The sequence below is a fragment of the Myxine glutinosa genome, chromosome 2 (assembly GCF_964187855.1).
Source record: "Myxine glutinosa chromosome 2, kmMyxGlut1.1, whole genome shotgun sequence".
Lineage (NCBI taxonomy): Eukaryota > Metazoa > Chordata > Myxini > Myxiniformes > Myxinidae > Myxine > Myxine glutinosa.
The window spans coordinates 9,884,063-9,907,659 of NC_136262.1; the positions used below are offsets into that span (position 1 = coordinate 9,884,063).

The window sequence follows — 23,597 nt, forward strand, 5'->3', positions numbered from 1 at the left end:
CGGACCCACGGGTGTAACAATATCTTGAGAATTTGATACAGTCTGACACTGCATTGCTCTCCAAACTCTTGGCCTAAAGCAGTGGTTCTTAACCTTTTTAAAGGTGCCGAACCCTAACGAAACCCACCGAACACTCGTGGAACCCCTCAAATTTGACCGAAAAATTAAGAAGAATTGCATCTTAATGCGTTTTCTGTTCTTCTTTTCGGGAGGCGATCTGGGAAATGCGTGGTTTTGTTTTGGCAAGGGCCACCCTCAAATCATTTTCGCATGCAAGCCTGCTCCTTTTTTGTTTTAATGTCCACCAGTTTCAAAAACGCATGCTCGCAGAGATACGTTGTAACAAACGGCTGGAGGATCTCAAGGGCAATTTTAGCGATGTGAGGATACCCTTCCATTTGGCGGCACCAAAACGTTGAGAGCGTCGTGCCGAAGAGTTGTTGTTGAGTCTGGCACTGCTGAAGTTCGATAAGGTCGTCGAGGTATTAGTCGTCGACATCTGCCGTTGCAACGTCGAAAGTAAACGGCTGCCGCACCCATGCTGGGTATTGCTCTTGGTCGGGGAAGTAACCGTCGAATGACTTTCCCAGCTCATCCAAGTGCGTGGCAATCGCTTGCTTCAGCTCCCCCGGTACAGCAGTGCCTCCGACTTCAGACATCTTCGATCCCGCTCACGCACTCGTCCAGTAGCGAAAAGTTCGCGAAGTTGTCGTTCTCTGTCCGCCGCCTCCACAACGGTAACTTCTTTCGGAAAGCGCTCAGCTTTTCTTCAGATTCGACGACATTCACTCCACCGCCCTGCATCTGGCAATTGAGATGATTGAGTGCGTCGAAGATGTCAGCCAAGTACGCCAAGGCGAGGATGAACTCTGACTCTTGGAAGTGCGTTGCATGGCAATGCTGGTGTTCTCACCAAAGCAGGGCGAATTCTATACGCAAGGCAAAAACACGGCGCACTACCTTCCCTCGTGATAACCATCGAACGTTAGAGTGGTAGAGAAGGACTTCGAATTCAGAGCCGATTTCATTGCACAGCTCTTTGAAGATGCGATGATTCAGAGCACGGCTTCGCATGTAATTCACAGTTTCAACGACGATTTTCAGAACATTGGCCAGTTTTGGAGGCAGGGTTTTTGATGCCAGCGCGTGTCTGTGCAGGACGATGATGTGTGGTGCATCGGCCTTCACCAGCGCTCCAAAACCGGAGTTGCATCCCAGCATGGCTGGAGCTCCGTCCGAGCAAACTGCAGACACCATGTTCCACGAGAGGCCGTTGCTTCTGAAGAAGTCGTCCACAAGCTTCTTCACGTCAGCTGCCTTCGTCATTGTTGTAAGAGGCTTGCAGAACAGAAAGTCTTCCTTGATCTCGTCTCCTTTGACATAACGCACAAATAAGATGAGCTGGCTCAAATTCGAAACGTCAGTGGTCTCGTCGAGTTGAAGGCTGAATTTCGTCGGGCTCGCGACTAAATCTGCAACTACCTGGGCGAGGATGTCGTCGCTCATGTCGTCGATTCTGCATCTGATGGTGTCATTTGAGAGTGGAACGAGAGACAACTTGTTTTCAGCAGCTTTTCCCAGCATTATGTTGGCCATCTTCAACGCGGCCCGGTTTGATGAGTGTCTCGCCAACGGTGTGCGGTTTGCCCTGCTTTGCGATCAGGTACGCAACTTCATACAACGCGGTGAGGATCGGTTTGTCAATTGGAACGAAGCCGAGAGTGGGCAAGGTAGCACTTGCGTCGAATCGGACTCTCTTCAATTTGAATTCATCCAGCGTTGCGTCTTTGTATTGCCCCTCGCCGTGCAGTTTTTTGAAGTGTTCCCGTAGTTTTGCTGGTGCTAGGCTGGAGTTGCTCAACTTGACAATGCAAAGCATGCATTGAGGACGCAGACTCCCGTCCCGTTCTGTCAAACACGTGAACCCGTACCGCACGTAATCCTCTGACCACTTCCTTTTTTTGCCCGACATACTGCAAAAAAAAAAAGAGAAAAAAAAAGTAACAAACTGATCTTAATTGAGTTCAGGTAAATAATTATATGACAAAAATTAAAAAAGGAGCATGCTTAAATATAATCAGTACCCCTCTGAAAACTGAGAAATTTTAACGAAGAAAACATAACTTATAGTTACGATGACGGGATTTATTATCTACTCAACTCGATGTCACCTCAAATCCCATTATAATATTACATAGAAAACTGCGAATTGTTCGTTTTGAATTGCGACCAAAGGAGTTATATCACCTCCACCTAATTTTCTGAGTAATTCAATCATCTATATATATAAAACACAGTTTGTGTGTGTGTAATGTTACCGATAGACTCCTAAACAGAGAGGCTCACGTACTTGATATTTGGCACAGACATGGCCATTGAGCCTGGGAAGGACATGGCCTACCTAAAAATATTTGACGAGATCCATATTTTTTATTCATATTTACCTCAGCGCATTTCAGCGAGGAATATTATACACGGAATCTGACCTGGTGGCAGAGCAGCGCGCTGATTCGCTCAGAGTGATCACGTGATGTTCCATCCCCGCCGCCAGACCATTGAACATAAAACACAGTTTGTGTGTGTGTAATGTTGTAATGTGTGTAATGTACGGGTCTCCCTTCCCCCGCCCGGCAACGCCGGTACTGGAGGGCGTCACAGGATCGGTGTCTCCAAAATCCGCTTCGTGCTGTTGTGAAGATGCAGGACGATGTCACGATTGTTGTGCTGCTCTCCGACCATGAGAACTGCAACGTCATTGTTGACTGGCCCTCCCCTTCCCCCTTCCCTCCTCACCCTCCCTTTTCCCCCTCCCCCTCCCTTTTCCCCCTCCCCCCTACCCCTGCCCCTCCCCCCACCTCCCCCTTCTCCCCTCCCCCCCTATTCTCCCCTCCCCCCCGTTCCTCTCCCCTCCCCTTCCCCCTCCCCTCCCCCGCCCGGCAATGCTGGGTACTTCTGCTAGTATTTTATAATCACCATCCACTTTTGACTTTAATATAACTCTGAACCCGCCCTGCATACCCACAAACATTTCCAACTTGCTTTTCAATTAATCAGTAACTCCAAAGTAAGGCGCGACCAATGACGCACGGCACACGGCAAGCTAATCGACGCTATTCACTGGAATTTCCGAACACCTGCAAAGTCCAAAATCCAGTAAGTAAGTAAGCAAGTAAGCACCATCAACAGAATAATTAGCAAGTTGCTCATTGATTCAACTTACTACAGTCAGTGTGAAACAACTTATCTTAAACACAGACCAGAGAAACCATGAATGGGATGGGAATACAATTACAAATAACATTTCCATTCGTTCGTAAGATACATAGCAAAATAATAATAATATTAATAATAAGCGTAATTACACATATATTCAAAATTGATACAAAACTTTAAAAATATATAAAAAAAATTGCAATGCGTTTCGGAGGACCTCCGCCGAACCCCTGAGACTGGCTCTCTGAACCCCTGGGGTTCGGTCGAACCCAGGGTAAGAACCACGGGCCTAAAGCATCCAAGGACACCTCTTCTCTACTGTCATAGTCGGTGTGTCATTCTCAACAGGAAACTCTCACCTTCTGTCCATGTCGATGCTGGAGTGCCCCCAGACAGTCTTAGGCCCAGTCTTGATCCCCATCATCATCAACGACCTTTATGTTTCTCTGGAAACCCCTCATCTCTTTGCTGATGACTTCCTCTACCATATCATCCCTCATCCATCAGTTAGGCAGACTGCAGCCTCTTCCCTCTCTGTCGACCTTGATCGAATCACGACCTGGCCAAGCATTTGGGATATGTCTGAAAAATTACACTCTCATCCTGTCTCTCTGAAAGGATCATCTGGTAACCCCTCCCATATACTTTCTTAAATCTCTTGAAGTTTAGTCCCTCAAACTTTTGATCCTCACCCTCAGCAAACCACAGATCGAAGTTGGCCTCCAAAATACTCAACCCCTAACTGCCTGTACCTAATCCATCCACTCGCTCCCCACTGAAAATATAGTAATAAGAAGTTGAAAGTATAATTTGACCCTAGTGCATCAAATGATATTCTCCCATTCACGATAATGTCAACCCACTGTTACGTTTGATCTCAATTAGAGATCACATGAAAAATTAAAGGGAGACAGAGAGAGACAGAGACAGAGACAGAGACAGAGAGAGAGAGAGAGAGAGAGAGAGAGAGAGAGAGAGAGAGAGACGACATAAGTATTAGAGAGACATAATCAGATGCTTCCATCACGAGTTATGGTCTGCAAAATGATTTAAAGGGCACATGACATTTGACGTTTTCAATTAAAAATGGAATCAGTTCATCTTTGTATTAGTCCATAACTAGAACGCCACTTAGTAGAGCGCATACTCCCGCCGTGGGTTTAGTTGGAATAATACGTTTTGTTTAACATCCCCTCTCCCCAAAACAATAAATGAAAAAGAAAGTAACTGTCAGAGAATTCATTTTGATATATCTCGGAATTAGAGGAGAAAAACATCATTTAAGAATAAGAATAAAAGCTTTAATACAGGAAAACAGAAAAAAATCTTTCCCAAAAAAATTCCTGGATCGGGAATAATATTCTGAGCTTCACCAAAAACTAATAAATTCTTCCTTATCCCAAGGGCAATCATCCCACCAACTTTCAGCCAAATCCGTTCAGAACCTTTCCAGATATCTTGTTCACAAACACATGAACATACGAACACACACACACACACACGATCGAATGCATTACTCCCTTGTGGGAGTAATAAACCTGAAAATCGCAGAGCTAGAACCAGAATTATTTATTTAGTCTGGGAAGCCCATGCGAGGTTTCTTCTTCTTCAGCCTCACAACCCTGGGTGAATATGCGATTTAAAAAAAAAGTTGGAATCTTGCCAAATCTGTTTTATTCGTTTGTTAAAATACCTCAGCCATTGACAAATCTGGAATTATAATTTTATTTGAGATTCAAATGAACCCGGGAGATTGTGTCAAACGATGCCTGCAAGTCTGTACATGTGATAAATAATTATTAATCGTCCACAGGCGAAGACTCTTCTTCTTCACGCAATAACAACTTCTAGCTTCCAGACCGTACATCCAATGATCTTCAAATTTTGCACACTTGTTACTCTTCATGACTTCTACTACAGTATGAAGTTTCACGGCGATCAATGAAGTGGTTCAAGATATATAAATGTTTTTATTATTTGCGTTTAATTAACGATGTCTGCCAAACCACGTGACCTATCGCAAATTCCAAAAGGACATTTAAGTAGACTGATATGCTGAACAGATCTGTGGTTTCCCCTCGATTGGATCACAAATGACGGAGGAGCTAACTTTTAAATGTTTGTGCTTAAAAATGTCATAACTCTGAAAGCATGTGATGCATGACATCATGCTCACTGACTTTTTTGTTCGTCATGGGTATGCGATTCTGCCTGCAAAGTTTGGCCTCGATCTGTTCAGGCGTTTTGGAGAAAATTGGATTTTTGTGTTTTTCACTCAAAACAATATGGCGGCCGAACCACGTGACCTGTGACGTCATAATTACCATAAAAATATTCGACAGACCGAGTCCTTCCTATGGTGAAAATTTGCTCTCAATCGGTCCAATTATTGCAGAGAAAATGGTTTTTAAAGGAAAACAGAAAAAAAAATTCCAGAAAAAATTCCCCCAAAAAATTCCTGGATCGGGAATAATATCCTGAGCTTCACCAAAAACTAATCAATTCTTCCTTATCCCAAGTGCAATCATCCCACCAACTTTCATCCAAATCCGTTCAGAACTTTTCCAGATATCTTGTTCACGAACACACGAACATATGAACACACACACACACAATTAATTATACAGTATCGGTTGTTCCTAAACTTAAATATATATAATTTACAGGATTGTTGTAAATGATGTTAATTTCACAACATCCCATATTCAACTTTATTTAAATTGTAAACCTCAAACATAGTTCCTCCACCTAAAGCAAGAACCTTAACCCGTAAGCAATTGACTCGTTTCCCGACTGCATGGATCATCAGCTGGGCACCGTTCTTCCTCGAGGTTTCAATCCTTTCAGCCCAGGACCTCTCCAAACGGCGGATCCACAACCTCGATCATGGATCCACATCAATAGATGGTACATCAGTAGATCCACAACCTCAGTTGCATCCAGGCAGTCAACCCATCAAGTCAACATCAACCCATCAAGTCAACCCATCAAGTCAACATCAACCCATCAACATCAAAGTCAACCCATCATCAACTCATCATTAATCATCACACATACACATATACACACACACACACACACACACACACACACACACACACACAAAAATTGATTATGGTCGGACGGATGCACAACTAAGAACATAATGCCTCTGGAGGCGGAGGCATAAGAAAGCCAGTCGTTGACTGGACATCCTCCATTGTCCCAGGTCTTTCCTTGGGAGGTCCAAGCTTCTAACATTCAACAATGTCGTTATCCTCCATTAACCACATCGCCCACATCTCACATTTCTGCCCACCTCCATTCCTTTGTTACTCTTTTATTTAGCTTGTGGAACCGCCTCCCAAAGACATGTCTACCGACTCACCTCATCCCCCATCCCTACCCACAATCTTTTAACCCCCCATTAGCCTCACCTAACTCAACACACTTTGGTGCAGGTCACTATATTTGCTCCCCTTCTCTCTACGTTTGTTATTTTCCCTTGCTCGTGTCCAACACTGGCCCCACCGTCATTTTACCCTCACTGTTCCATGAGTGTAGATTTCGTTTATGAAAAAATAAAAAGTTAGCACATTCTTTAACCTGACATGACCTCTGATCTTTAACCCCTTGAAGCCATAATCCAATCAGTTCATTTTTCCATCATATATACTTCTACCATATTTGTTCAAAATCCCATCAATGGTTCACAAGTTGGCGTGGCAACGTAAATTTTACTTGACCTCTGACCTCAACGTCAAAATCTAATCAGTTAATCTTTTCATCATTATGGGGATAATGGGGGGAATCTCCCGCGATGAAGCTAACTCCGAGGGCCTTTCACTTACTCACCGCAGGCAGGTTGGTGGTCTTTCTGTCTTCTACCGACTCCTCTCTGGCCTTGCTCCCTCAGCTCTCTCTGGGCTCTGTCCCGCAAATATTCCTACAGGTCGCACAAGATCTGCCTGCAACCCTCTTATGGTTAAACTGCCAAAATCAAGACTCTCTGCTCACCTTCACTCCTCTTTTCTCCCGCCTCTGGAACAAAGTCCCTCACTCTCTTCAATCTCACTCCTCCCTCCAGGTCTTTAAAACAGCTGTTCACCACCATCTCTTATCTTCCCCCATCCAAAACCATGATCTTTTCTACCCCCGCTAATTTCACCCCAAATGCACTTTTTTGAAATACCAACTTCTTTCCTGGAAGTCCTTGGTGTCCTTGTGTTTATACTTCTCCCACCCCCCCCCCCCCTTCCCACGCCCCACGCCTCCTCCCCCCAAGCCCTCTCCCTCCCACACATCTCCCGATGTCCCTGCTCTCAAATGTTGTGTTTGTGTGCTTCCCCTTCTCCTCCCCATCTTGTCTACCGCTCCCTCTTTTTATATATTTTGTTTGTCTGTTTGATTTTTTTTTTTTGTGTGTGATAAATGTTAGCTCTTTCACGAGCCTCGATTCTGTATACAAAAAAAAAAAAAAAAAAAATACATACCTGTACCAAGTTTGACTTAGATCCCTTCAGCCATTCTTAAGTTATCGCGGTAACGAAATAATTGTAACTTAACATGACCTCTTATCTTTGACCTCTTGACCCCAAAATGGAATCAGCTTATCTTTCCATCATAATATATAAGTATACCACGTTTGGTGAAAATCCCATGACTGGTTCATAAGTTAGCTCGGTAAGGGAATTTTTACCTGACGGGATGTGACATTTGACCTCTTGACCCCAAAATCTACTCATTTGACCTTTACATCATTATACATACCTGTGCCAAGTTTGAATTAGATCCCTTCAGCCGTTCTCAAGTTATAAACCTATTACAGACTTTGACCTTTGATCTCTTGACCCCAAAATCAAATCACCTCATCTTTGCATCATAATACATCGTTGTACCAACTTTGGTCAGAATCCCATCACTGGTTCACAAGTTATTGAGGAAACGGGATTTTAACCGAACATGACCTCTGACCTTTGACCTCAACATCGATTCACTTCATCTTTACCTCATTATACATACCTGCACAAAGTTTGACTAAGATCCCTTCAGCCATTCTCAAGTTATCGCCAAAATCTCAGTCGTCGGTGTCGGCATTAAAAAGTAAAGTGGTCACTCTTCCAAGAAATCCACAAAACAAAGACTATAGTCGCACACAGTTCAGACTCATTTCATCTCGCACTGTATCACAGTGCACTTTAATCCATTGTATACTATACAATCACTGCATCGAATTTCACAACTAAATTTGCATACACAAGTCAATCTCTCGGACCATTTTGAATAATTTGATGTAGTGTTCGCAATGGGGTTCATACCTTTATCCTGCTGTCATTACAGGCAGAATTCTGTTTTGGTAAATAGAGCTCCCTGAAAATTTGTCATCGCTCATAACCAAATAAAATGGGTTCGCCAAATTCGACCCTCACCCACAATGCATCTTCTTCTTCACTTCAATTTCACCCGAATCAATCTCGCAATCGATTTGAACAAGGGATGTGATTACAATTGATAATGTAAACATAAACATATTGTACAGCTCAAGTAAAGGTGCAAACATCAGCATTTGCTGCACATGAAGATCTAATATTAATGTGCTGCACTGCAAACAAGACTACCATTTTCTCAAAGTTAATTCCTACGACTACCAGTACTACTGCTATTTTAATGACCTCAATTATTCGCACCTTGTGCTCGGCTAACGTTTTTGGCAAGACTTTCACGAACCGGATAGCCAGGCCTGAGGTTGGACTGAAGGCGATACGGGTCGGAATTCATTAGTCCAGGGTGTCGGCGACAACTCGCCTCTTCTTCTCAAGACACCGTGGGCCAAGTTCTCCAGTTTAACGTCCATCCGATGGACGGCTCGCACATTGAAGCCTCGCCCTACCAGCGAAACACCAGGGTGACAGTTTATAGCTGGGTCAGGATTCGAACCCAGGCTAGACAGCTCAGTGGCGAGTGTGCATACATCTGGGCCATCCCGCCAGCCCTTTCTGAAAAGGCTAAATAGTCACTTGCAAAATACCGCAGCATTCAAATGTCACAATAATTTCACGTCACAAAAAAAAAACTACATTGTTTTGTGCCGTTTGCAGTTTACAAACTAGAATCAAATGTGCAAAATGCGGCAAATCGTGTACACAGAGGCAAATCAGCCAAAAGGAAAAGAAACATATCAAAACGATTACGAATGCAAGGTCTGTGGAGACAAGAAAAAAACACCAAAAAAAAAACTAATCATTTAAGTGGATCACAAATTGTACAAGTAGCAGCATTCATTGTATAAAGATAGGCTGTATCACTCGTCAAGGAAAACGAATTTGATCCACATGATAAGCGCTCTGCCAGTTTCACATCATCTTCGTTCTGCCATCGCACACTGCAGAGCCAACCGAACCCGAGATCCGAAGCAGTTACAAAAGTTTTAAAAACAAACACACATTAACTCGAAAATCATCACGTGCTTTCCATTACCCACAATTCAGTCATAAAATATTCCATAAGTTTCAACCCCATCAATTCCAAAGGTCATAAAATATATTTTCCAATAAGTTTCAGCATCAGCTCAGTTTACATGCTGTGAAGGTTCAAAACGATTTTATCCCTCTTTTGCTCTCTTCTGAAAACCCTCCCCACAATTCCCTCCTCCCCTTTCCACACATCTCCACTTTGAATACTTTTTTTCCCTTTCTTTTCTCAATTTCCTCTTCCCAAAGTCCATCACTTGTTAATGCTCGTCGAGCAAAGCATGCATCAGGCTGATCACGCCGTGCAAAGTTTCAAATTGTTTCATCTGAATATTTGCCGTTTCAAAGTTTGTGATTTTCCACGATACATTCATCAATGTTCAAGATAACAAATGTATCATAACAGAGACTCGATAACACATTGGTGATGAAACGCTATTTAAAACGAAAACTAAAAGGAAAAAAATAAATCGATGCAATCAAGTGGTTAATCTACGACTGTTGGACAAACGTAAATTAGAACAAAAAACTCGGGATGGTAAGAGAGTTTGTTTTTGAGCTTTGCACCGTCGTTTCAAACGAGCCGTTTTACAAAGATTTTGCACTTCTAATGTCGTCTTGCGCTTTGTATCCTTAAAATAAGTTTATTTACCGTCAAATGATCGAGTTGACAGAGACATGGACCAAACGAATTATTCGGAGAATTGTTGAAAGTGCTACCAACCTCCTAATTTCTCTGAGCGCATCGTTTCAACTTTCAACACAAATATATTAATCCGTGAACAAATGCTCGCTATTTATTACCATCAATTGCTTTTTTATACAACAAAGAAATAGATATTACTGTTGGCGACATAGAAAACGGCTAATATCGCTTCCAAAGTACATTTGAAAGAATCCATAATCACGAAACTAGAGTAGAATTTTGCCACAAATAAATTTATATCAACAATGGTTTCTCTCCAGAACGATTCTTCAAAAGGTGATGACGGGAGAAACAAGAGTCCACGTCTGAAGGCACAATAAATATCTATATAAATCTATTATTTTGCATGAAATACAAAATGTGTTGAAGCGCGCGTTTGTATTTTATACGTGATTGATTGGAAGGCGAAAGTGCTTTATTTAAGTTTCTTGAGTAAAAGTAGGAAAATGGAATGGGAAAAGGGGGGGGTCTTTATCCCACTCGTCATGTCATTACATCTGCCACCGGAGGTGGATGGAGGTTATGTTTTCACTCGTCTGGCTGTGAGTAGGATATCTCAAAAGGTTATGAACGGACTCAGACGAAACACGGTGGACATGTTGGGTGTGTGACGTGGACGAATTAATTCCATTTTGGTGAAAAATTGGATACGAGAATTTTTTTTTCCCCCCCCCCCCCAAGTGATTCTTCACCATTGAGTGATAGGGTCAAAAACGATATATAGCATTATATGTCAAAAATCTGTGGACGATTTATTACAAAACTTGGTGGATGAGTTGGTTAGTCGACAAGAGCAAGCCGATTAGATGTTGGTTCAGGTACACATGCGGATCCGGCCTATCAGTGGGATACAAAACATGGCCTGTTCAGCCTGGCAGAGGTATGCTCTCTACCGAGTGCCGTTTCTTTTATTGGTTCATTTGTACGAGGCAATTTGAAGCTTTGTTCCTCTTCTTTTCAACTGTTTAATGAATGTTTGTTACGTCTTCTCTCCAAGAAAATCTGGCAGTGCCATCTGCCTGCATGTTCTTTAAAAAGCTAATGCGATGAACTGTTGGATTGATTGCGGTTGTTGTGCTATGCCCAACCACATTTATGCTTATCAAAGCTTATGCTTATCAAAGTGGAAACCCCCCCCAAAAATTTTGCCATACATTGTTTGCATACATCTTGCCGTATCACCCCTACATCCTTTTACATTTAAAAATGTTTTTGTTGCTGCTTTTTCAACTTTTTACCTCCATCACCAAAGGTGGATGGAGGTTATGTTTTCACCCCTGTCTGTTTGCCTGTGAGCAGGATATCTGAAAAAAGTTATGGATGGATTAGTATGAAACTTGGCTGACAGGTCGAGTGTGTGACAATGACAAAGTGATTTGATTTTGGTGAAGATCTGGAAACTAGAATGTTAAAGCGATTTTTAAGGATTTGTATTTTATTAAACGTATGGAGTCTCCATGCTTCTCTACATAGGAAGTCTACAGACTTCCTGATACGGAATCACTACAACTTTGTACCCCATACTCCTTTGAGGCAATGCTTTGTTTGCTCATTTATGTAGCCAATCTAGCTTCACTACAACTTGCTCTTTTGAATTGGTATATTACTCGACTTTCTAATCTCAATCTGATTCGAGCCAAAATTCATCGCTATCAGTAGGAGAACGCCTCCGTATTGGAAAACCCCCAAGCAAAGCCCTCATGGTGAATGGAAGTTGTCTTCATCATATTACGAAGCATGTTTGGTGGCATAAATAAATTGTTACTTTTTTGAGTTAATGGTTGCCAAAAATGTTTTTGATTTTTTAATGGAAGAAATATTGACCAAAGGTTTATTGCTCGAGTCAACTTTGCATTTGTAAGAGAACTGTACCAGCAACCAATCACGTTACTTGACAGAGATGGTGCCATATTGCATTACTGGGAGAGGTGTCCACACATACGGTGATAATTTGAAATCTGAACGTTTTCCCATCGAAGTGGAAATGTATTATGTTGCAGCAATAACTGCACAACAGGTAATGTTGCTTCATTGCATGAATTGATTAGTGATATGTGTGTATTCTTGTTCCGAGTTGTTACACGTACCCTGTAATTTCTGCGTCACCGTTTCATGCATGTTACTTCTGGATGTATGTACATTGTAACATTGACTGCAATTTGTTAAATTCATCTACACTTCACCATTTTATTGGGATAAGCACATGTTTATGTCCTGCGGGTGCCAAATTAAAGCTGGTTATCTGGCCATTCACAGTTTGAGCTTGTCAATATTAGTTCCACTTTCATTCATGGGTCCAGCTGGTCAATCTATAAATAATAATACGGAATTGCACTGGCTTTGTAAGGCGTGCTTTGTCAGTTAATTAATTCTGTGGCCTCTCTATCTTCCTTATGAACACTGAAGTATTGCTTACCTCTCTAATCTTGATTTGTGACAGTTTCCTTTTCTTCTTCCCTTTTAATGGGTGAGGTCCAACAGTACCAAGCTTCTGCCCTGCCTTGACCACGATACTCCTGCACTTACCCCTGTCCTCAGCCATCTCTCTCCATTTTCTAACCACCCCGACCTTACTGATATACCTCCTCACACAATCTTCCTATCCCAACCTCGGTCTACCTCTTTTCCTCCTTCCTTGCTCCCTCAACCTAACCGCTCTCTGCCATTCTCTCTTCCTCCATCCGCACCACATGTCCAGCCCATCTCAGCCGGGATTTCACAAATCTCCCCGTCAAGCTCATCTGCACAACAATCCCCTCCCTCAGTTAATCTATCCTCCGATCCAGGCTCTTCACTCTACACTCCCACAATCCTCCTGACCCAGTTGTTCTCGCAGACCTGCAAATTATTGTTGTTTCTGTCAATGCTACCGTTTTGAAACCGTAAAGGTAGGCCAGTGTCAACTAAGTCACCATAACTGTCCCTTTAATTTTCCTTGAAATCTTTCTATCTGCCATTACTCCCTCCACCCTACTCGACTCATAAGCACACACATGAATCCTATTCTTCCGATTTACCATCCCCGGTCACTGTTCCCCCCCCAGATATAATCAAACCAATTTCCATGTCTGATCTCTTTCCCTTCTAACTCGATATTAATTTATTTTCTCTGCTGCCCGACCCACATCACCTCAGTCTTCTCCATGCTCATCGTCCACCCATGCTTCTCAAATGCCTCTTTTCACTCCTCCAGTACTTCCTGCATCACCCATCTACTCCACCACAATAGACAGATCATCCACATACAACATCATCACCAAAATACCTTTCTTGTTTACCTTCCTGCTTACCAGCTCCATCATAATCACATTTAATGAGACAAAATTCATTGCATTGGAAGGCAAACATGCCTGTATTGATTGAACCACGCAAGGCCAAATGGGAAGCCGATTGGTTATGAGCAACAGGATTATTGTGCATGTTTGGCAGAGGAAATAAATTGTTGCTTACTTCTTGCGGTAAAAGTCACCTTTTGTTTTTTTTGATATGATATTCTGAGTCATTCTTGGGGAGGGAGACGGTTGTGGGGGACACAATCAAACACACAATTAACAGACTTTCCTTGCCTTGCCAGTCAAGTCACAAATTGAGTGCGAGAGAAATAAAAAGGGTGATGTAAAACAATTAGTTCTATAAAGTGAATCAATGCAATCAATGGGTTTACAGAGAACCAAATTGAGGAAGGAGGCTAAAAGGCAAGGAAGCAGACATGAATGAACAAGCATCACAATGGTCATGCTAAAAACAAAGTGGCCATAGGAGGTGTAATAAACCAAACTGTTTTTTTAAACTAAACCTTGTGAAACACAAACCAGATGAGTTTATTTGACAAAAAAGAAGACGAATGATGAACCAGAAGACATTCCGATTGTTGAAGAAACTCATGGCTCTTACTGCATTCCAAAAAGAAAGCAAGAAGAAACTCAAATATCACAATGAAGTGACGGTAAGGAGCCTTTACATCAAAATAAAGACATTTTGGAAGGAAGAAAGTGACAATGCATTGGCACTGGATCACAGCATCATGGGCAGTTTTCTCACCCTAACAGCATGTCAATTGAGTTAGCCAATAAGCTGACAGTCAGTGTAGAACTCGGCCCAGACAGGGCAGTGATCAGAGGCAAGGCCGCCCCACATCCAGCCATCAGGAATCCACGTGCTACAAAGACCTTCACGTACCACAGCACTTCTCCCTAGATGCACACACACACACATGCGTGCACAAATTCAATCAAGACTGTGAGACAGGTCGAAAGGTCGAAAGGTTTCAAACAGGTCGAAAGGTACGAGCCAGGTGAAAGACGAGTGGGTGGAACCAAATAGTAATTCAAGTCTGGGGAGTACAGTACTTGAGATATTCACTTGTTGGTCAGCAAAACATCCTTACATACAATGTCGAGGCAGAGACTGCAATATAATCAGAAGTAAAACCGAAAATGGAAATCGGACAAGAAAAACAATTAAGAAACCGAGGAGGTTTTTTTTTTCTTTTCCTTTCTTTTGCATACAAGATCGAGGCTCGTGTAAGAGCTAACATTAATCACAAAAAAAACAAACGGACACATAAATCATATAACAAAAGGAGCGGGAGACAAGATGGGGGGGAGAGAGTGAAGCACACAAGTACAACATTTGAGAGCAGGGACATCGGGAGAAATGTGGGAGGGAGAGGGATTGTGGGGAAAAGGCATGGGAAGGGGGGCTGGGGGAGTAGGAGAGGTATAAAATACATGGACAATGCTAGGACTTCCAGGAAAGACGTTGGTATTTCAAAAGAGCGGTTCAGGGGTGAATTAACAGGGGTAGAAAAGATCAAGGTTTTGGATGGGGGAAGACAAGAGATGGTGGTGAACAGCTGTTTTAAAGACCTGGAGGGAGGATTGGGATGGAAGAGAGTGATGGAGTTTGTTCCAGAGGTGGGAGTAAAGAGAAATGAAGGAGTGAAGGTGAGTAGAGAGTCTTGACTTTGGAAGTTTAACCATAAGAGGGTTGCAGGCAGATCTTGTGCGGCCTGCAGGAATATTTGGGGGACAGAGCACAGACAGAGCTGGGGGAGCAAGGCCAGAGAGGAGTCGGTACAAGACAGAAAGACCACCTACCTGCCTGCGGTGAGTGAGTGAGTGTAAGGCCCTCGGAGTTAGCTTCATTGTGGGAGATTCCAATGATTCTAAAAGCTTTGGTTTCAACAGCGTGAAGCCGAGCTAGGTGTGAGGCAGGAGCACCAGCCCAGAGGGGAAGAACAGTATTCCATTGAGCTGTGGATGAAAGCCTTGTATGTGGTGAGGAGCTCAGGTGTGCCAAGGAAGGACTTCGCACGACGGAGGATGCCCAGTCGGCGACTGGCTTTGGAGGCCAGCTTGGAAATGTGGTTTTCCCAGGAAAGATCATGGCAGATAGTGAGACCCAAAAGCTTGAGTGACAGAACTTCTTGGAGAGGATTGTTGAGAAAGTAGATGGGAGGGTTGTCCAGTCGGTCTTTTCGGAGAGACAGTGAGAGTGTGAGATTTGTCAGGATTGAAATACATGTTCCACTTGTTTGACCAGTCTGTGATTTTGTCGAGGTCTGTAGAGAGTGAGGAGGCTGTAGACTGCCAATCTGAGGGATGAGGTATGGAGCGGCAGAGAGTGGAGTCATCAGCAAAGAGATAGAGAGGATTTTCAAGAGAGTCGGACAGATCATTGATGAAGACCAGAAAAAGCACAGGGCCCAGAACACTGCCTTGTGGAACTCCAGCCTGAAAAGGAAGGGGAGATGAGAGAAATCCATTCAGGGCCACATGTTGACGACGACCAGAGAGGACGTCCGCAAGCCATGCACGGAGATTTCCATGCATACCATCGGAGGAGAGTTTGTTGAGCAGGGTGGGGTGCCAGACAGTATCGAAGGCACGTGATATGTCAAGGGAGACAGCTCTGATTTCCTGTTTGGCATTGAGGACCTCCATCCATTGTTGAGACAGCAGAAGCACCCTGTCCAGAGAGAGTAGAGTGACCTGGTCTGAAACCAAATTGATGATCAGAGGTCAAGCCATTGGAGAAGAGGAAGGATTTGATATCCAAAGCAGTGATGGATTCCATGACTTTGCTGATAATTTGGACAAGGCTGATTGGTCTGTAGTTGCAAGGATCTGTTTTTTGCACCTTTCTTGTGTAAAGCGGTAATGTTGGCTGATTTCCAAGCTGAAGGCAGATGACCTTGAGCAAAAGAGAGGGTGAAGAAAACAGAGAGAGGGTGTGAAAGAGCGGCAGAGCAGGATTTTCGGACCCGTGGGCTGATGCCGTCTGGTCCAATTGCAGAATCAGAGTTGCGGTTTGACAGAAACTTCTCACCTTGTCAGGAGAGAAGGACACAGAGTCCAGGAGCAGCTGGGTACGACTAGGTGTGGTGGGTACAGAGAGAGACGGGTTTGGGACACCATATTTTGAGGCAAACACAGAGTTGAGGCATTCAACGTTTTCACGTGTGGAGTCAGCTGTGTAGCCATTTGAGTTGAGGGAGGGAATGGAGAGGGAACAAACACCAGAAACAGATTTGACAAGACGCCACCAGGATTTGGAAGAGGGAGACAGGTTTGAGTGTTCAGTCTTGAGAGTACAGAGATATTGTTTCCTGGGTCTCCTGAGGGTAGACACACACTTGTTCCGGGCTTTGTGGAAGGAAATGAGATTGCCTTCCATGGGATTTGTCTTCCAGGAGGCAAAGGCAAGTTGTTTCAGGGCAACAGCCTCACCACAAGATTCCGTGTACCATGGACGGGAGGAAGGGTATGACAACTGAAGACGAGATGGGATAAATCTGTGCATGAGAGAGAGCAATTTACTTTGGAAGAATTCCCAGGATGAGTTGATGTCAAAGGCAGTAGAGATGTGAGACAAGTCCAGATGATTGATGGCTGCTTGAAGACCTTGCCAGTCGGCCTGAGTGAAATGCCAGACTCATGGACGCTGAGGAGGCTCTCTGAGAATGGCCAGAGAGATGTCCACTTTAACAAGCAAATAATGAGAAGAATCGATTGGAGCATAAGAAGAGCAGCAAACACTTGCAGGGAAGTTTGTCATAACCAAGTCCAGAAGAGAAGATGCTCCGTTGACTGAGATCCGGGGCAGGAAATTGACAGATTGTGTCGGTCCCAGTTGGTCGCAGAAGTCCTTTGCTGAGGTGCCATGGCTGGTGTGAGAGGTACCCACACCTAGCCAGCTGCCATGATGACAGTTTAAATCACCACATATGAAGAAGAGAGAGTTGGGATGAGTAGATAGAAGTTGGTCCATGTTATCAGACAGTGAGATGTGGATGGAGTCATCACTGTTTGGTGGACGGTACAACACACATATGAACAAATGGTGGGAGCGAAGGGGAAGCCACAACCAGAGGTACTCCTGGGGGTGAGGTGGAGAGAGGGCAGTGCAGGGGGAGTGAGGAAGAGAGTTTTTGATAAAGATAGCAACCCCACCTCCAAGACGAGGCTCAGGTCTTTCATACCGGAGGAGGGAGTAACCAGGGAGAGATATCAAGGAATCAGAGACATCTTGAAGGAGGAAAGTTTCTGTTAAGCAGATTAAGTCTGGTTTGTCAGAAGCAACCTGTATGGAGAGATCAATCAGGTTTGAGCGAAGGCCCTGGTTGTTCGAGGTCCATACCATTAATGAAGAGGAAGGGGGAGCATTGGATACAGGACAGGGGAGGGGAGGGGACGGGTAGGGTAGGATGAGGAAGAGGAGGACGACGTAGGGCGAGCTGTTGATAGTGTGTCGGAGATTTCAGAAGAGCTAAGAGAAAGGGAAGGATGAGGAGGACAAAAGGTTTGATGGTAAAGCTTGGAGCTTCCTGACATCAACAAACAAACTGTAGAGAAATGAGAATGACATGTAGCCCCAGTGTGTACCAATTTGTGTGATGCCTTTCTTATTCTTTTTAATTGAAGGCCAACAATAAAACTCATCGTAATCATTTTGATTGGGACATTTTGCAGATCTTTGCAGATATGTCAGGCATGAGAGTCCCTCACTTTGACGAATACCAAAAAAAGGAAAAATAAATACCATATTTACTGTAAAGGAAGAAATATTTTTGTGGTAATAACAAGCAAGAAACAAGAGAATATAAACTTCATTTGAGAGGTTAAACATCAAGCCTTGAACTCGGTAATAGTTTTCATTTCGTAATTCCTGAAGAGCTGTCCAGAAAGCTGCCACCAACAATGCAATTTAGTGGTGGTAGTGGTGGTAGTAGTGGTGGTGGCAGTGTGGAATGGGTCGAACATTGCCCTTACTGGAGCACGTTTGACTCCCATGACTGCTCAGAAACCTGGCCCATAGAACCGATTAGCACCACTGGGTCTATTTGCGAAGGGAATGCCACTAAATTGACCCAGCTACCGTCAGCTCAGGGATTGGACTTTCTCGAGCTCGTTCTTGCAAGGATTTGGAATTTAGTTAGGGTGCCAGTCACAATTGCTTAATATTTGTGCTCGATGCCACGGTTACTATCCGCGCTACTACTATCCGCGCTACTACACGAGCTACTATCTTTAATAGTAGACTCCAGAGGGTTAAGATCCACCAGAAAGCAATGCTAGCAGACAGGTCCTCAGCACACCACACACCTAAGAGATGGTACGCTCTCATGCAATGCACCGTTCTGACAGTTGGAGATGGGTCGAGAATCAAACCCAGAATAGACAGCTTAAATAAAGAGAAGTGCCATCCCACCGGCCTGTATTAAAATATGCAACATGTGATGAGCAATCAGGAGATAACAGCACGACATTCTCGGTCAAGTTTCAATCTTTGAACCAGACCATTACAAGGCATGGCGACGTCATGTGCACGGCAATGAAACAGGAAGTAGAGACACTTTGGACACTGAGAAGCACCTGTAAAAGCTCGTGTAGAAGCCTGGCTGAACCAGACACCAGAAAGGCTGCACGCGTTCTCAGAAGCGGGAGGCCGGGCAGCCGTGCTGGCATCGTGTGGAAGGGCACTGAGAAATGAAGTCGAGCATAGCGGTGACGCCTTTCCCACCTGCCCGACAAAACTGGCCATAATGATGATCATTGGCTTGGAACCTGAGGCGTTATGAGAAAAACAAGAATACAAAGTAGTTAGTCCGAGTTATATATTACTTCCACACTATCATTGCAAAAGGTGTGCCGTTCCGATAGGCAAAATCTCAAAGTGTACAAGGCTTCTTGGTGCCGCACAGTAAAGGTCACTTTTATGATATTTTGGGATGTGGCCGAAACAGACATTCACACCACATCTCTATTTGTTGGTTTGTGCCCACGCCTGCATCCGCATTGGCTGTCTGCCGAATGAATGATCACAAACAGCCATTACTCATAACTTCCACATGCTGGTGGGTTATTCTATTTTTCAGTTCTATAACAGGGCAAATGTCCACGCATTCCATAAATCAGGCTGCTGCTGCGACAGCTGTTTATCGTTCACCAATGGGTCACGTACGAGGTAACTCCAAAACGGAATGTAGCAAATGCTGCTTGAAGTTGTTTGTGCACGAGGAATCGGCGAACAGGAATCCAAATAGATCTCCGACCCAGCTCTCCTACAAATTAATCTCGTCTTTGTACAAGTGTGGGAGATTTTGGGGCGGCACCGTCTTTGCACAATCATATTTATGTGCATGTGCCGAGTTTCCCAGATGGTATTTTGTATCAGGCGTAATGGGGAACAGACAACACATTCGTATCAAGAGCAGGTAGGACAGGCACATCATTGTGCCATTAGAGAGCCAGTTGGGTTTTTAGTGATAATCCAATAGGGACATGGTAATTATCATAAGCCTATGGCTCAGTTTCCAGAAACTTAAATAATCCATACACGTGATCAGGCAGACTCGTACCCACAGGTCGGTGGTCTGTCTGTTTTCTACCATATATTCTCCGAAATTGCTCCCTACGCTTCCACTCCTCCAACCCTCCCTATATACTGCAGGTTGTACATACTGTCCTGTCTCACTCTTCTCTCCAGGGTTTCAAGGAAGTAGTGCACCACCATCTCTTCTTATCCCCAATTCTGACCCATGATCTTTATTTACCCCTATTAACCTTTCCTACCCCAAACATCTAACTTGCTATATTTTCCGTGTTTTCTCCCCTCATTCCTCTCCTGTTTCCTGTTTGTTCATCCCACTGTCAGTTCTATCTCGCTCTTCCATGAGCCTTACTCCTGCAAAGAAAATAAAAGGTCTGTTTCTGCAGGGATAGTTCCTCAGTATAATAAAATCTTATATTTTTGCTGAATAACTTGATCGAGGTTCTAAAGTAATCACAGGAGAGGACACAGACCATTGTTCTCATTGTGCATGAGACAATGTTGAATGTTCCAAGAAATATTTCAATGGGAACCTCTCAGTATATACCTTTGTTCCCATTGCTATGATCGTTCTCAAAAGATGTCTGTGCTGATCCACCATCCAGAAAGTTTTCTTGGCCACCCTGGAGGCTTGGACATTTCCAGTGTAGATTTACTGCGATGAGCTCCAGAGAGCCAACCTGCATGCAATCACAAGAGATACCGGTATATCAAACATCTTGTTATCCAATCATGTGGCGAAGGATGTCACGATGAGAAAGTTGTGTTTCATTTAGAGGGTAAAAACCAAAATCTTGGGTGCAATTCAACTTGTGACATTTGTGTGTGAATGACGATGTTAAATAATTACTGAATTTGAAAAGTATTTCCCATTTACGAAATGTTTTGATGATTTGTGACACACACCACCATACAGTTTTCATCGATTAGAAGGCAACCTTTGACCTTGACAATTTTCACCAATAAGAAGGCAACCTTTTACCTAGACAATTTTCACTGATTAGCAGGCAACCTTTGACCTACACAATTTTCACTGATTAGAAGGCAACCTTTGACCTACACAATTTTCACCGATAAGAAGGCAACCTTTGACCTTGACAATTTTCACAGATTAGAAGGCAACCTTTGACCTACACAATTTTCACCGATAAGAAGGCAACCTTTGACCTACACAATTTTCACCGATAAGAAGGCAACCTTTGACCTACACAATTTTCACCGATAAGGCAACCTTTGACCTAGACAATTTTCACCGATTAGAAGGCAACCTTTGACCGAGACAATTTTCACCGATAAGAAGGCAACCTTTGACATAGACATTTTTCACTGATTTGACGGCAACCTTTGACCGACACAATTTTCACCGATAAAAAGGCAACCTTTGACCCAGACAATTTTCACCGATTAGAAGGCAACCTTTGAAATAGACATTTTTCACTGATTTGACGGCAACCTTTGACCTAGACAATTTTCACCGATAAGAAGGCAACCTTTGACCTACACAATTTTCACTGATTATAAGGCAACCTTTGACCTTGACAATTTTCACTGATTATCAGGCAACCTTTGACAGACAATTTTCACTGATTATAAGGCAACCTTTGACCTTGACAATTTTCAGATGATAAGGCAACCTTTGACAGACAATTTTCACTGATTATAAGGCAACCTTTGACCTTGACAATTTTCAATGATTATAAGGCAACCTTTGACCTAGACAATTTTCACCGATTAGAAGGCAACCTTTGACAGACAATTTTCACTGATTATAAGGCAACCTTTGACCTTGACAATTTTCACTGATTATAAGGCAACCTTTGACCTAGACAATTTTCACCGATAAGAAGTCAACCTTTGACCTTGACAATTTTCACTGATTATAAGGCAACCTTTGACACAAGTGAATCTTCCTTTTTCAACACTCAAAAAGGTTATTTGAAGATTACAATGTGCTCTTGGCGGTTGGAGAAACTTGTTTGGTCAATATAATTGACCTTGTTTAATATTTCCATCTGACCACCTTGCCTATGTTTGCTGGAATCCCAGGTTCAAATTCCATATAGACTGTTGATTTGTCCATCGTCTATTCATGTTAAAAAATACACAGAGGTATTTCAACGTCCTCATCCTGCATGCGATTCATGTACCAGTTCTGCCTTAAGCGTTTGACCAATGATAAACAAGTTCTGCTTGCATGCGTTTCCAAAGGCAACGTTAATGGTTGAGTAATCATTAGACAGCTCATACAACAAACCAAAAAGGAATTCAAGGCCACGCCATAATCAATGCTTAACCTTGGACACTTTGCCAGGGACTGTTTCAACTGGAATCCCAAACTTACTGACATCCTTTGCAATGCGATTCAAAAGCTGTTGGGAAAGGTCTTTGCTGAACATTAGGGACAAATTCAGAGCCAAAGTACTCCGACACGACAGGTTAATTTTCTGATTCATGTTCCGATTTGTGTTCAAAATGCATCATTCAATTGAAATCAAGTTCCTCAATTATAAAGTGCCGTTTGTAGACAGACAGAAGTGAACCAATTGCTGAACCCTGCTTTTCGCTTCGCGTGTGCGGGTAAAAACAAAAAAGCATTGTGCTCGTGCAGCATACAAATCAAATCTTCAAACAAATGGCATCCAGCAAAGTGGGCAATGCATCCTAGCTTTTAGGTGTCATAGTAATCTTTGGATCATGCTGAACATCGTGTCAAAGAAACCTGCACTCGTTTTTTTTTGGTACTTTCAGAATAAATGTTTAGAAAAATTTCATTCAACAAATAAATTCAAACAAAGAAAATGGTCCAACAAAGAAAACAAAAACATTCCAACAAAAAGTTCCTGCCCCCATGTATCTGCATGATGCACGTGCCACGCAATCCACTATCAACCCCTTTCTGGTGAAACTAACTGAATCCAGGATCATTGCTCACCTCCTCATTCGCTACTCTTTTTTTCCTGCCTGTGGAATCACTTCCCACATCCTCTTTAATCTCATTCTTCCCTCAAGACGACAGCTGTTCATCACCATCTCAGATCATCCACATCCAAAACCATGATCAGCTGCATCCATTAAACCACCCCCCAATTTTTTCTTCTGTTCTTGTTCACCCCTTGCGGCTTCTCCTACCCCTCATCGTTACCCGTATCTCTTGTTTGTCCGTCTTCATCTATTTTTTCCCTTGGCCCTGTTGTTGGCATTGTCCCCTTCTCTTTCTGCTGTTCCTTTTGTTACATTGCATCCGAATCCATTGGTCCAGTTCTTCCACGAGCCTTGGCTATGTTACTTACTTACACACACACACACACACACACACACACACACACACACACACACACACACACACACACACACACACACACACACACACACACACACACACACACACACACACA

At 43.3% G+C, this 23,597-nt stretch overlaps 1 protein-coding gene across 6 annotated transcripts in view; it reads right to left on the reverse strand.

Annotated features, from left to right (window-relative positions):
- Positions 1 to 8,357: 8,357 nt before the first annotated feature.
- EEPD1 (endonuclease/exonuclease/phosphatase family domain containing 1) overlaps positions 8,358 to 23,597 on the reverse strand; it is an 89,308-nt gene continuing 74,068 nt past the window's right edge. For 5 of the 6 annotated variants that reach the window (XM_078772970.1, XM_068108752.2, XM_078772972.1 and 2 more), the window contains 3 exons: positions 20,750 to 20,882; positions 19,245 to 19,436; positions 8,358 to 14,561 (listed from right to left, as the gene is read on the reverse strand). In XM_078772970.1, the coding sequence (XP_078629096.1) occupies positions 14,431 to 14,561; positions 19,245 to 19,436; positions 20,750 to 20,882 (456 nt within the window). In that variant the 3' untranslated portion in view covers positions 8,358 to 14,430. The remainder of the gene's footprint in view (positions 14,562 to 19,244; positions 19,437 to 20,749; positions 20,883 to 23,597) is intronic. The other variant, XM_068108754.2, reaches the window with a different exon arrangement.